This window comes from Python bivittatus, unplaced genomic scaffold (genome assembly GCF_059951505.1).
Source record: "Python bivittatus isolate LINGU-HERP-01145 unplaced genomic scaffold, Pbiv_v1 ctg000980_np1212, whole genome shotgun sequence".
NCBI lineage: Eukaryota > Metazoa > Chordata > Lepidosauria > Squamata > Pythonidae > Python > Python bivittatus.
In genome coordinates, this window is record NW_028277125.1 from 6,602,627 (window position 1) to 6,618,479 (window position 15,853).

The 15,853-nt window shown below is 44.4% G+C and overlaps 1 protein-coding gene across 1 annotated transcript in view; it reads left to right on the forward strand.

The window, feature by feature from the left end:
- Positions 1–353: 353 nt before the first annotated feature.
- FAM131A (family with sequence similarity 131 member A) overlaps positions 354–15,853 on the forward strand; it is a 66,710-nt gene continuing 51,210 nt past the window's right edge. Inside the window, exon 1 of the mRNA XM_088132066.1 lies at positions 354–526. Coding sequence (XP_087988192.1) covers positions 496–526 — 31 coding nt within the window. The 5' untranslated portion in view covers positions 354–495. The remainder of the gene's footprint in view (positions 527–15,853) is intronic.

Consider the following 15,853-nt stretch of genomic DNA (forward strand, 5'->3'; position numbering starts at 1 on the left):
CCCCAGCCCCAGAGCGGGCTTGGAGGTCCAGCGGCGCTGGCCAGGGTGCTGAACGCAGCCGGCGCGCTCGCTCGCTGCTGTCCAAGGTGCTGAAGCGAGAGCGCTGTTTCAGTTGCTACTCCCCACCCCCCACCCCACCCCGCGCTAGCAGCAGTGACGTGGGCGAACGTGCAGGCGGCTCAGCCCCAAAGTCCCCGAGACGCCAGCTTCTCGAGGGGGCAGAAACCGAGGCAGGGAGGAGACAGCGAGCCAGCGCGCTTCCTGGAGGCTGGCGGTTGTGTGTGTGTGTGTGTGAAAGCGCGCGCGCGCGCCTGTGTTTTCTCAACCTACCTCTCTGGCGTTCGCGGTATCACCAGCTCAACCCCGGGAAAAGGGGCTCATCTTGTTATCCACCGCTCCCTGCCTGCCTACCAGTTCCCAGCCCATGAGGTATTGTGGCAATGTTTGCGGTCTGGAGCAACGGTTTACCTCCATCCTAAATTGCCCCCGTCGATTATGGGCTGTATTGGCTCCAAAACCCCCATCGGTAAGACTGTCTTCATTGTGGTGGAAAGTGGGGGTGGGGAAGAAGGCGGCTACATTTCCCGTGGACCAGGACCAGGCAGACTATGGACTGGTGAGGATGCCGGATGGTCCCCGGAGAATACGGGATGGGGGAGGTGGGACGGTGGTAGCAAGGAACGTGAACGGCCTGGGGGGATATGTGTGTGTGTCTGTGTCTCTGTGTGTGGGCGGGATGCGTCCAGCCGAGCCCAGCTGGGTTTCCTGCTTCCTGCTTCGGCTCTCCTGGCGTGGGCATCACAGCCGGGCTGTCGGGCTGTCGGACAGTGACAGTTGCGCGGTTGGCTTTCCCGGGGCTGCACGGCCCCACATCTCTCCAGCAGTTCGTAGGTTGTTTTCCCCTTCGTTCGCTCTCTCCCTCCACCCTCCCGCCTCGCCCGGCGCCGCCAGCTACGGCCGGAGCCCGGCGCAATTAGCATGCGAGGACAGACTTGCTGTTGCCAAGGAACCGCTCTCCTTAGCAGACCTTCAGTCTCCCCCCTCCCACCTCGCCCCAATATTAATTCCCATCCCAGAAACAGAAAAAGGCGACCGGGAGGGGGGGGGGGGCGGAATCCCAGCCAAGATTGACCTCTTGTGCTGAAAAACAGACTGTGCTTTGGGGTGCAAAAAGGAAGGTAGAAGGAAGAGGAGACACTTTGAACGTACTCCCGAGCTGAGTCGAGGTCCTAGCTTAGACTGGGAGCCGTTACTCTGTAGGTGTAAGTGGGAGTTGGACGGACGCAGCAGATGCTTTTCCCAACCAAACAGTGCAAGTGACAATAATGGCGTGCAAAAGGAGGGGTTCACTTTGCAGGATGTGTGTATGTTATGAGTGAACCTCCCAGAAGGGTCCCGTCTAATGCTGGCACTGTCTGGAGAAGGGGGTAGCTGCTCCATGCCAACTGGGGTTATAATATACAGTTCCTTATTGGCATATGCCCCCTTAGCCAGCTACATGCCAGCCTTCTTCTCTGGCTGCTCTGTCACTGAGAAGAACAGAATCTTTTACCTCAGGGTCTAAGTTCATCACTTGGAATTATGTCCTACTGAAATCAGAGGGTTAAATATCACTGTGGTGTCTAGAATGAGAATAGCAGAGTCCTAGAAACAGTTGCAGAAAGTTTCCCTGGAAGGTGGGGAAGAAGACCTGTAACCTAGACAATTGCATATACAGGAGTATTTATTGACACTTCAAAATCCCATTCTTCAAGCCCACCATGCATTCTTAGTGCAGTTCGCAGAAGGTGTTAAAATCCCCAACATAAAGACAGATTGGACAATAATTATGCAATTAATAATGTAGCACAACAACAAAATCAGTGTAAGACCCAGAGGTCTTTATCCAGCATTAAAAGAAGACATACGCTTGCCATACAAATCTCTTCTTAGTGCTGGAATTCCAAAGCTGGGGGTGGGGGTTGGAGGGTGGCAGGGAAGAATTTGGCTATGAGAGTTTCGGAGAACAGCTTCTCAGTACAAACAGAAAACCAGGGGGTTATGCAAGATTTTAACAGAGATGTAAGTTTTGTGTAAAAGAGAAAGGTGATGATATTAGTAATAATGGACTTAATTGAACTCAACAATACTCATATAAATGCTCTCCTTCCTGCCAGCCCCCAGCATTCCTCGTTTGGAAAAAAAATCCCCTCCCTTCCAGATCTTTTTTAGCAGTGCTCTCATGGATTCATTTGTACACATGCCCTTAGCAGCATGTTCAAAGGCTTGATCCAAATCCAGAGGAATTTTCCTCTCTGGATATTTAGTGATACATACAGGCAAAGGCAGGGATTGTCTTCACATCTTGTTTATTGATGATAAGGTTAATCAGGTTGGTTCAAGACCTACAGGCTGCATTCCTGAGCCTTGCCAAGATTGCCCACTTATTTTTATACACAAACGCGCACACATCATTCTTCAAAACTCACAAGACTTACAGTACAAGGCTAATTTTAACCTGGAGAAAGTTGAGAGTTAGTGGGTTGTGCAGACCCAGTCTGTTTGGGGATCAGTGCACTGAGTGCATCTAGAAAATGGGTTCATTCAGTCCTCGGGTGATAGGACTGCAGCATGTGTACCCGATTCTGGGGAAAAACACACTACTCTGGATCCATCATGGTAATTCTGGTAAAACTGCATCTATCTCTGCTGTCTAGTTCTCAGTCTTCTTGGGCTAAAATACTGCCATGGTAGTTTAAGCTTGAGGGCTGGTCTTTTTGCAGTGGGTGTTGGCATGTTTGTCTGTCTGTCAAGAGCGTCTCTTTGCACTTCTGGGCTGCAGGCTCCAGAAAGTTCCTTCTGTTTGGCATCACCATGTTTATCTACATTCACCTGCCCCGCTCCCTTATGTTGTTCCTTCGGAATATCACATGTTGCAGTAAGTTTTTGTGGTGAAAAACCTTACTCCAAATACCCCAAAACTAAGGGTGGGGGTGGAGAGAGGTGAGAACAGATAAAAGGGCAATTTGCTTCCCACCAAATGGAGTTAAACTACGGAATTCACCACTACAAGGTACAGTAACCGAGATGGATGACTTAGATTCATGGAGGAAGTGACTACCAGTAGCTGCTAGTCACGAGAGCTGCTTATGGCTTTCGTATCAGAGACAGCGTGCCTCTAAACAGCAGTTCCTAGGATGATTGATCTCATGCCCTGATTGTGAATATCCACAGAAATCTAGTCCCTCTCTGAATCCACCAGATGCTCAGCTCAATCAGCTCATGGCTCTGATGTTTTGATACTCAGGAGAAAAGATTCCCAACTTGCATCACACTGACATCCTGCGTGTGCCTGTGGCCAGTCTTAGAATGGATAGAAAAAGACACCAGGCACTGGTCTGGAAACCCCTCTTCCATCCCAGACCATTTTTTGTTTTGTTTAAACTGCAGGTGCTTCTTCTTCTTCTGTGAGCTGTGAGCTGGTGCGTACCATAAGAAGTTCAGCATATGCCCTCAACAGGTTAAGATGGGTGAAAGTAATGATATTGCTTTGGTGTGGACCACATTTCCCATCCTCTCTCTGTTCCCATGTCCAGAACTGAACCCTGCCATTTGAAACAGCTGCTTGGGGGGAAACCCAAGAAACCTAGAAACCTAGAGTTGGAAGGGGCCGTTGAAGGCATCCGGTCCAAATCCTTGCTCAGTGCTGGAATCCAGATTAAATCATCTCCCCCAGGATGGCCATGTAGCCTTTGCTTGAACACAACCAATGACGAGGAGCCACCACCATTTCTCAGGCTGGGGGTGGGCTCCCTTTGGAACATCTCTTTAGAATGTCACAAACCATCATCAGAGCTCTCCTTTTTGTAATCTTATGCTTAACCTTGCTGTTGGCATTTAGATGCATGTCCTGGGAGATGGAAGGGTCCAGGAAAAAGGGCAAATTAGCTCCAAAGCTGGAGGCTTAGAAACCTCTGCCTTGAATCAGAGTCTTAGGATTGGCCCTAAGAGCTACAATCTTTAAATGCCAAAGTATCAGATTCAGAGAAACTCTAAGCTGGTTGTAACTCCAAATTTAATGCCTATTCTTGTTGTTTGGGGATGGGGGCTCAGGCTCTCAGAAACAGAATAGGCAGCGTCTCAGCATCAGTTGCAGGGGGTCAGTATGAGACCTGTGTAACTACATCTCTCTATTGGGTAGTAATGTACTCTTGACAAAACTGTCCCTTCTGCCACTGGAAAGCATTTAAGCTTGTTTTGGGTGAGAAAGGATGGGACTGTATCTAGGCACCATTCCCTAACGCAGTGTTTCTCAACCTTGGCAATTTTAAGATGTGCGGGCTGGGGAATTCTGGGAGTTGAAGTCCACACAGCTTAAAATTGCCAAGGTTGGGAAGCACTGCCCTTAGAACTCTGGGAATTGCAGTCCCTACCCAACTGGATGTCAGGTCGGGAAAGGCAGGACTGAAGCCATACGCTGGAATTGAGCTATTTATCTGCATGGATAAATTCCAGATTTATGCAAATGTCTTTTGGAATCTTCCTTCTTTTATAATATTCTGTAATTTGGTTTAAACTGCTCACGCCAAGCAATCAAGTAATGGAACGAGCAAGATATATCCAAACCATGGCTGTGATTACTATGATTATTATTTCTCCTTCTCCTTCTTTAAACTTTAAAAACATTACAGTTAACATTTCTTGAAAGACGTTCGCTATTGCTTTTGAATATATATGAACTGAATAGCCATAATTATACTAAGATAGTTGTGTGGCAATTCAGTTTATATGTACAATTGTATAAAGTCCTTTAAAGAAGAAACCTAACCTATTATATGAAAAGGAGAAACAAACAAAAAAATCACCCAATAAGCAAATACACAAAAAGCACATCTAAGTTACATCTAATGCTGAATATAAAAGAAAATGAAAGGAAGAAAGGAAGAAAGGAAGAAAGGAAGGAAGGAAGGAAGGAAGGAAGGAAGGAAGGAAGGAAGGAAGGAAGGAAGGAAGAAAAAGAAAGAAAGAAAGAAAGAAAGAAAGAAAGAAAGAAAGAAAGAAAGAAAGAAAGATCAGGCTATTCCATTTCATCATTCTGATTCCATTTTTGAGCCATGAATTAAACCTAGCACCATACAGAATAATACAGACTATCTTGTCCTTTGGTAATTGAAAAGCTGAGAGTTTATTCCTCTTATCTTCAGAGTGTCAGCCTCCGTGGGTGAAACCCCCAGGTCTCAGAGTAGATGAATATCCTAATGGTGGCCCAATCAGTTGTTCAAAAAGGCATCTATTCCTTCCCCTTCATCTCTGATTTGGAACCAGTTCTTGTGACAACCCCACTGGAAACCAGCAGAGAAGCTTATAATTTTTAGAGGTTTTGGATTTCTGAACATCTCGTTGATGGGCATCTCAGAACCATGCTGTAGAACTCAGTATAACCCCTTTGTTATTGGCCTGCTGATGCCATGCAAGAGAAGAGCACACTGTGATGCCCAGTAGAGCGTAATCTCTAGCAACGCTCCCTTGAAAGATTTAAGAAAGACTCCTGCAGATCTTGGTGGAAGTAGCTTCCAAGAAATATGGGCTCAGGCAATTGGAAAAATGTAATTTGCCCTTATAGGCCTTTTGAAACCCTTCTTTCTCTTCTCCCAGCCTCAAGGGCATGTGGAGCTCCTTGCCAAAGGAAACATGGTTATGTTTCCCAGGATGACTTTCTGCCAGAAGGCAAAGATCATTTTATTTAGTTGGGCTTTTGACTTTCAAGCTGACTTACGTGCTGAGATGGGACGTTCTGTTTATTCCTTGGTTTCTGTTGTTGTGTTTAATTGCTTTCAGTTCATTGGGTTTTATGTTTGGGTGAGTGAAGAGGGATATAAATACGTTCCAGAAATTTTTAAAAAAGGTTTTAACATAGTTTTGGAGTTTTGCTGTCTGATCTTATGCATGGGTGCTCAACATTTAAATGAGGCCATTCAAATAAGTTGCTTGCCCTGAATATAGCTGAATATATTTTATATACTGAGCTTTCTAATGTAGCTTATCGTCTTTTAGGACAGAAAAAGGTAAGGATGGTGATATCCAGGGGATGATATCGGCTATGTTTGTGTAAGATCTAACCCTGGTTAGTGAATTCATCCATCTGCATAATGCCCTGATCGACGAATGGGGTAGGCTGAATTTGCATAACGTCTTTAACCACAAAACGCCTAACCAAGCTCAGATATAGTGGGAATGCAGTCACTAGGTTAAGCCAGACCTGGTTAAGCATTTCATGAGAACATGCTACTGAATGTACACCAGAGGCACATTCTGAAGCAGAGACTCTTCACTTTGGAACACCAAGCTATGTTGGTTTAATCAGAAAATGCACATTGTTGAATTCCCCGGGGTTTACTTCCTAATAAAAGTGTTTCAGATTGCAACCTAAGTTGGCAGATCTGTGAGTGCTTAATTGGGTGTAAGCATAACTGAATGCATCAGAGCTTATTTTGTAATGAATACAGGATTGCATTATAAGCCCAGGCTCTGATGCTATAATAACAATTAAGTGCCTTCAGGAGGATTTAGTCTATAAGATTATTGTCACTTTGGGCATCCTAACACCCTGGTTCTTGACTGGGACAAAGACGAGAGAAGGCTTGCTTGAGACTTGCTCGATCAACACCATGAAAAAGGCCAATGTTTTTCTAAACGGAAACCATGCAGTCTTGCTTCTTTTCCAAATCAGAAAGGAGAGCGGAGGAGAGATGCCCATGCTGTGCCAACGAGAAACAGTTGACTGGTTTAGTGCAGAAAATGATCCAGGAAGTTCATCTGGATTTCCTCCGGCCAGCATGAGAGCTAGAAACTTGCTTAAACGTTTGGTGAAGAAACCGGCTTGCTTTTTCAAAGTCCTTGGAAAGACGCTCGGCGTCTTCCCACCCTCTTTTAGCACAGGAACCGTGAGGCAGATGGCAGGTGGTGGGAAGCCTGCTATGCCCATCAGAAGGGTGGGTGGAGCTGAAGAAGATCCTGCAGCCCAGAAGCTTTTGGCATTTTGCAGTGCGTGGACGTATTTATTTCTTTTTCAAATGAACATTATTCTTCCCCTTCCCATCTGCCTTTAACATTTCATTTGGGGAAAAAAGAAAGGCAAAAACGTGCTGACAGCTGTCATTTGCTGAGGCCCAAAGTATCTTGTTCCCTTGATAAGCAGGTTTATTAGAACCAAGTGATCTTTCATTGCAGAGACATTAGTCCCTGGGCAATTTTACTAGGCTTCCTAGAGCAAAGGGGGGGGGGGGGTGGGCTGGGACTTGCAACTCCTAGGATTCCAGCCTGAATAGGTTCTTCTCACCGTTGGCCATTTCTTTGGGGCCACGCTTGATGTCTGGTTTGATGGAATTGTTGCTCTGAATGGTGAATGAAGGTTGGGGATGGATGAAGCCAACATTTCATCCTGAGTCCAGATCATGATTCCATCCATCCAGTCTGGTCAGCTCAGAAATGGTTCTTTACAATCAAAGCTTGGATGGCTTTTGCAGATCCATTCTGGGTAGAGATGCTGGGGCTGAACCTGGGATCTTCTGCATGCAGAGACTCATCAAGTGAGGATGGATCCCGGTCCAACCCACTGCATCGTACTGCCAGAAGCACTACTCTCTCCTTTCTTTTGGCTCAATAACTAGAAGACCAGCTTTAACTCCTCAGATGACCTAGCAAAGTTGTTGGTTCCTGACTGAACATTAGGCGTCACGTTGGGGGACTTCTATTTTTACATCTTGGGACTGGCTTTCTCTGAGGCCCAAGCACCATAAGCCCCCGGTTGATAGGTTTCTTTCAGCATCTGACTGGTTCTTGACAATCAGGACAAGAGAAGGCTTTGCCTTCCAGCGCGCACTGTCTGTATGCATTAACTTTGTCTGTTCATCTTCTATAAAATGTCCTCTTTCTCTGTGAATTTTGAAATTGTTTTTATAGTAAACCTTTCTTCTGGAATGGCACCCTTTACTTCACTTGCCAGTGAGGGTCCAAGCAATTATGTATCAGTTCTGAACAATCAGATGTTTTCAATATTGTCCTGCCATGTATATCCCAGAATGAATATGGTTGATGGGATGGAACACTCAAGAGCAACTGTATTGCTAAGTGGGCAGCTGTAGAAGATTTCAGGGTTTCTGTGCCTTTAATTAAAAGTTTACAGGTCCTGCCTAGTCCCCTGGCTGTGATCACACAATATGCTTAATGAGATCAGGTCAACATGTAGCAGCTTCATTAGCATAATTGGCTAAGCGGGGTTAGTTGTTGTTGTTACTATTATTCAATATATTGTACAAAACCCCAGAAAAAGGATTTATTAAATGATTAGGTTAAGCATGTTGTACGAATACAACCACTACAGGTCACATCTGATGTTGAAGCAACAAACAGCTTCTTATTTATGCATTCAGTAACCTTTCTTGATCATCTCAGTTTCCTTTTCTTTTTCTTTTTCTTTTTTTTTGATCCTATTGGGAAGAACTTTTTTTTTGGTGGAAAAAAGAGAGAAAAACAGAAATGCTTTTCCTTTCTCTACTGTAAAACAGAAACAGAGCCTTGAGGCAATTAAGAGAACTTATTTCCTCATCACCAAAGGCCCAGCCGCGATCAATAAGAAATAAATAGAAAAATCCCAATTAAGTGTCAGAAGGATGTTTGCTGAATTTAAACAAACTTTGGACTAATTGTTATAGAATGAGCATTGCCATGGAGGAGGGCTACCAGACTGGGCATAAAAATCTGGACAATCACTAGACAACAACAAGATACAGAGATTCTTTGCTGCCACCTAGCAGTGATCTGGATTCTTGTAACCCAGATTGGTAACTTGAGCGTGACATTGGCTGGCTATTGTAACTCTGCAGATGCCAGCTTTAATTCACTCCCTTCTAATATCCAGTGCTTTGGCTATATTAAAGAGAGATGGCTGGAGCTCAAACATATGCTGAGCCATAAGCTGGCTTGTTTGGCTCTGGTTTAGCCAACTATTGTGGTCAAATCAATAAACCATGGTTAATAAGACTGTAGCTTAGCATGATGTGTGAACCTTGTCTCTCTCTGCCACCCTTTCCCCTCATTCCTGCAGCCAGTACCTTGAAAACTGGGAGGACGAACAGAACAGGTTTACTATATTCATGTAACTTTCTTAACCTAGAATTAACCAATTTTCTGGGTTCACACCAAGCAATAAACCATAAAGGAACCAAACAGACCTAAAATGCTAAGCCACACACATACAGACCAGCAAAGGTTAATCTAAACAAGCATACCATGTATTGTGTATGCAGCTGTTGGGCCTTTATGGCACTTTCAATTGTTCATTTAGTTGAGAGTTTTTCCTCAAAGGAGCTGCATAGTAGAAACTACAACCACAACTGGAAACTTGAATTTCTACAAGCAGCAGAATCTGGAAAATATCTCTCAGCTATTGCAGCAGAACTGGGGAATCTCTGGTTCTCCAGACGTTCCTGAGATACGTCACCAGCTCCTAAGACTAGCTTGGTCAATGGTGAGGAACGCTGGGAATCGTGATTCACTCACAGGCTTCCTAGGTAGATACTCCACCTGGGCTACTCCTAATTTCCATGTCTAACCACCATACCATACACAGGTTTGTGGATGCTTGTTTGTGCAACAAAGTGGCTGCATTACACATGTCACTCTCTGGCTCAGTGAATATTTGGTTCCTTCCTGCAGATTGAACAGATGGGAGGCGAGCAGGTACACCAATAAGCTGTGCTGGTCCTAAAGTAACACCAATCCCCTGAAGTCATGGCATACTCTAGAAATCCCATATGGCCAGTCTCAGCAAGCTGTCTTCAAATGCACAGGGAGTTATGCTTTCAGGCCTTCCTTCCCCTCTGGACTGGCTGAAGGGGGAGCCAGAATAATTTCTTCTTTTAGCCACAGACAGAATGCTGGTTTCACATGATACACAAGACACTTAATATTTTCTGGGTTCCTACAGTCCTTTGAACCATAAAGTAAGCCGTCTGAGTTGGCCCAACACAGGGAGCCACAAAATACCGAATCCAGGTTAACGTACTTGAGCTGAGCAGGTTGTATAAAGGCAGCTGCTAGACCTTGACTGGACTTGGTTTAAGACTATTGGGTGAATGAAGTCAGCATGGAAACGAGCTGGGTTTCAAATCTGCAGTGTGTTCTCATTCAGTTGTCTCACTTGGCCCTTGGGTCAATAGTGCAAACAACTGTAAGTGGAGCTCTGCGTGTAAAGTCTTGAGAAGTTCTTCATAGTCAAAGCCCAACACGGGGAAGACAGAGAACAAGGGTGTTTTCAGGTTATGGCCAAAAAAACCCAAAGCTCTGCCTGCTTTTTTTTATGTGCATCATGGAGCTTTGATTCTACCATTGTGGCCACCATCTTGACTTTTTTGACCTGTGGACACCCTTAGGGAGAATAAGAAGGGGAATGTGTAGAGCAGGAAATTAGGGGCAAGAAAAAGATAAGTCAGAATTAGAAGTCAGATTGTGGCAACCTTCCTCAAGCTGGACACTCCAGAGATGTTGGACTTGTCAAGCCATCCCCAAGCCACCACGTCAGGACTGTGCAGGGAGAGCCTTTTATTCTCAGCAGCTACATTCATGCAACACACTTACACTGTTTCTGAACTAATCCATTTTCTGGATACACACCATACCGTGAGCCACAAGCTAATTGACAGGATTGGATTGTCGCAACATGCGAAGCCACTTAAAAACCCACCCCGGGTTAACACTCTGATTCTTTAACTGGCCCGGTTAAGGATGTTGTGGGAACCCAGCTGGTGGCTCTCACATGTCCAAAGGGCACCGGGAAAGCTGACGTCCATCCAGCAGCGCAGGGCTGGTTTCTTGCTCCTGTGTCAGTTTGAGCTGTTCCCGCTTCAAAAGGGCAGTGCAAGCAGATCTGCCTATCAAATGAAATCAAAAGCTACTCTGTAGAAGACCTGCTGGGGTCCCCTATTTCCCCACGGGGGCCTTTCAACCTTTTAATCTCAGGGGAGTTAAAACACTCCCTTCCATCCTTTAAAAGTCTATGTTCAGGGCAGAGTGTGTCTGCGGTGGGGCAAGAAAGGTTATTCCCTCAGCAAGGAGTCGGGGGTGGAGGGAGCTTTGGGGACTTTTGCTGGAATCGTGCCTGTTGTGTTGCTCCACCCCCCCTCCCCCTCGAAAAGAAAATTTCTTTGGTGCGCAGGATGCTTTGCCGAAAGGGCTCGTTCTTTTTTATATATATCGTTCTTTTATTAAAAATGGCAAATAAAAAATGCAAACTAAAAAAATAAAAGAGTAAAAAGACAAAACAGAAAGTGCAAAACAGAAAAAGAATAGAAAGAAAAATAGAAAAGAAAAAAAAGAATATAGTGAAGAAAAAGAAAAGAAATAGATAAAGAAATGACTTCCCCCTTCATCACGACGAGTATAAAACAATTGTAGTAACTTATCACACCTTCTCTCTCTCTCTCTCTCCATTCAGTCATGTCTGATTCTCAGAGACTGCCTGGACGAATCCCTGTAGTTTGCTCGGCAAGGTTTTTCAGAAGAGGTTTGCCCTGGCCTTCTTCTTGCTAGGACTGAGAGAGAGGGACTGGCCCAAGGTCACCCAGCTGGCTTTGTGCCTAAGGCAGGACTAGAACTCAGGGTCTCCTGCTTTCCAGCCTGATCCTTAACCACTACGCCAAACTGGCTCACATCACCTTCTCTTAAAATACAGCAAATGATCTCTTCAGAAAGAGCTTGGTCTTAGTGTGGTGTCTGCGAGTTAAAACCAGAAAGGAGATCCTCTACAGCAGAGGTCCCCAAACTCTTCAGCTCATCAACCCCTTCATGAAGTTTCAGATTGGTCATGGACCCCCAAACATTTATTATATGCAGATAATTTAATAAACACTACTTTAATAGTACTATGAATAATAACAATAAAAACAATAATGATAATAAAGACAACTCAAGGCCGCTCTCACTAGTAGCTGACCATCCAGCCCTGGGTAACCCTGTCTCACCACTAGCCACCCCACCTTAAGGACTAGGGACTGGCGTGGAGACCCCAAAAGATTAATTGACCCCAGTCACCCTTCCACCATTTATTGACCACCTATTGACTCCCAGACATAAAACTGACCCCAGCCATTTATCAACCCCTTGGATAGTCCCATCAGCCCTTGGGGGGTTGATATTGACCACTTTGGGGAACCCTGCTCTACAGGCATGTAAAACCCAGAATAATCTTAGCTTTACCCTTCTGCAGCGTCATGGCATGCTTTCCCCACATTCTTCTGTGTAAGCCTCTCTCTTCCCATGGAGGAGATAGAAACCCACACAAATGCTGGCTTCTTGTTGGTGCAGCAGTTTGCTTGGTTCAGCATCCCGTCAACAAGAGGACCCTTATGAAAATGTCAAACCTTTCTGCTCCATCTGCCGTTTTCCCACCCTGACAAAGCGTGTGCACAGAAGGATTCAGCCTGACTTCTGGTTCCTGGGAACATGGCGTTTACTCCAGCATATCCTGAGCTGAAGGACACCAATCTTTTGTCCTGGAACTGATGGTGCCTTCCTGTATATTTGCACTTTTTTCCTTTGCAGCTAAGCATGGCACAGATGTGCCTTGCCTGTTCCTGTTTTCTGTGGTGTCTTCATGATGTTGCCTTCCTCTCATCCCAACCCATGAGTGAGACGGGCTGAAGTCATTCTTGGCTGTATTGCGTTAAAGTAATTCATTCCTCCTTATTCTGACACTGTCCAAGGGGCAGCCTGAAGGTATGCAAGACTGGAAATTTGCCCCCCATTGCCTTTAAGGGAAGTCAGTTGACTGCAGTGACTGAGAACGAAGGCAATCAAGACAGGATAGAAACTGTAGCTCATTTCATGCTAGGTTTTGGCCAGCTCAAGGACGGGTGGAAAACACTTCAACTCAGCAACAGGGAAAGACTCTTTTTATTGATAGAGAACAATCAGTTCTATCTTTGTGGTTGGATTCACACATTGTACTAAAGCAGGTTTTAGCCATAGCATCTAGAGCAGCGTTTCTCAACTTTGGCAACTTGAAGATGAGCATGCTGGCTGGGGAATTCTGGGAGTTGAAGTCCACATTATCTTCAAGTATCCAAGCTTGCGGAACACTGATCTAGAGTAAGCAGGCTAGGAACTGTGGGAGTTGCCGTCCAATAGAAATTAGTTGGATTGTGGTTCAAATTAAGAACTGCATCCTTGTTATTAATATTTATAAAGTTATTTTAAAAAGGGTTATCTAAGCAGGTTTGGGAATTACTGTTGTAGTGTTAGATACCTAGGGGATATATGACACTAGAATTTACTATGATTTCATGGAGCTACTTGGAGTGTTACAATTGTAAAAATTGTATTGTCCTTAATTTTGTCATGTTTGCAGCAGCATCTGCTGAGGAGGCAAAAAGGACAAGATGAAGGCCACAACCAAGCCCTTCCTCTTTCACTAAAAAGGAAGTTGGCCTTTGATTGTGTGGCTGCAACTGACATCTTGACTTTTTGACCCACACTTGAGGATGCCCCAGGGTGTTTTATTGTTCTTGCAAGCCACCTAGATTTGCTTGATTGAAGCAGCATACATGTCTCTGTAACAGATAAATAAAAGGGATTTATTTAGGATGGCTAGCTTAGCATTTTGTGTGAACTCTACCCTTCATGGCCACTAGAGGCCAGCAAAGAGATACAGAAAATACTAACGCTTTGCTTCCCTCTAGTGGTCAAAGAGGCTTTTGCACCCTAGATTTAGTCATCCTAACATAAAGAACTGTAAAGGAATTTAGAGATGACCTTGGAGGAAGAAAAGACTTGTGCAAACTCCTTTGCAAATCCCTCCTTAATGATACTTTCCTATCTTCTCCAAAATCATCTCTCAATTCTGTTTTGGAACTTTTAATGCTCTTTTCACTATTTTTTTAGCCTGAGTAATACTTGGTTATGAAATGTTGAGGAAAGCATTGGTCTCTGAATTGGTTGAACTCCTGAGCAATATGGGTCAGTTAAAGAACACTGCTTCCTCTTCCACCTTCCTTTATGCCAGCTGGTTGGCACTAGTATGGGAAGAAGCCATTTCACTCATCCCTCCCTGGTGGGTTATTGCCAACTCAAGAGACAAAGCCAACTAACTCCTACATTGCTTATGAATAGGTCTTGGAAAGAGAGAGCACACACCAGAAAAAGCTTCTGATAATTTTTTAAAATTCCACCCACCTACTGTTCACATGACTGTGGTCTTGGGACTGAAAAGCTGTTTGGGGTTGTGCTTTCCCTTTCAGACACTTCAGATAAATTTTAATTATTACTTGTAAGGGTTTTGGTGAACTAAATGGTTCCTCTGCCTAGGAATCCAATGCCTATCTCTGAAACAAGAGACTCTGACAAGACCCAGCTTGCATGTCTGAAGGCTCTCCTATGCACCATCTAGTCATGTGGGATGGTGCCCAGATCAGCCACATTTTACTCCTTTTTCTTCACTGTTGCATCTCCGCTTTTTCTTGAGAAACAGTTCCTGAAAATCAGAAACTTGTGGTGACCTTGTATAGCCTCAGTTAAAGATTAAAGATGAATTTTAGGTATTTTGGATTTTTATGGCTGTCGTTGATCGATTTTGGGCCATCAAGTTGGTGTCAAGTCTTATTGACCACATAGATAGATCTTCTCCATGACAATCTATCCCTAACCTGGTCCTTCTGGTCTTCCAACAGGGCACCCACTGCTGCTGTAACTGAGTCCATCCACCTTGCTGCTGGTCATTCTCTTCTTTTTTCCCCCACCTTTCCCAGCATTGTATTATGTATTAAACAAGTCACTGACTTAGAAGCACCCACTTCCCCAGATATTAAAAGGGGGGAAAAGCTTGCCATCTGCAACTCTCTCACTAAATCCAGTATCTTTAAGAGTTCTAAAATTAGAATATCAAATTCTATTTTAGCCACAGTATTGTTATGAGCTATAGCAAATTACAGTTCTTACTCATTTAATATTTTGTTCTGAAAATCAGCCATCCCCCCTTCTCTTTTAAATTTAATCTAGCAGATATGATGATGATTTAGTGAGCAAAGTTTATACATCATAGATGCAAGTTATGGTCCAAAAAGGATAAAATGATTTGAGATGGATAAGGGCTTAGAAAAGAAATATTCATTTCCCCCCCACAAATGTCTTTTTTCTCTCGGAAAAAAAAAGTAGAAGTCTTTTTGTTCTGGTTTCAACATTTCTGAAAATGTTACAAAAAATCTTACTTTGAGGAAATGCACGTAGGATGTGCATGTATTTAAAATAATGTAATTGGTATAATTATGAATATAATTTGGAGTAGGCAGCCCACAGACTGGCTTTGCGTAACATGCTAAACCACAAAAAAACTCACCAAGATTAAAATTAACCAAGCTTAGGAATGCAACTGCTGGTCTTTACATGCCCTGACCAAGTACGTTGCATGAACACAACTTCTGGGTTCTTCTCTGGGGCCAGGCAGCATCTGTCCCCCGCCCCCCCCTTCATCTCTTCTCTTGCTGTCATTTATTTCTGGCTGCCCAAAATCACATTGACATGGCTGGGTTTTGGCCCGGTCACGACATCTCCAGGGATGGGCCTTCCAGGTTGACCTTCGTCCTGGTCTCCCACCCAGAATTGGAGGACAATTATTACTGGTCTGAGTCTGGACCTCCTGCTCCAACTTCAGTGCAACCTAAATAGCACAGAAATGAACTTCTTTGTTATAAACTTTTTTGTTATGCTTTGAGAGTGGAAGAGAAAGCAGTTGCGCTATTTCTGCAGAAGCTGCTGGCACCTCCTGAGTACAACAGTAGCACTCTAGAAAATTAATGGCTCATCTGTTAGGAACGCTGTGTCC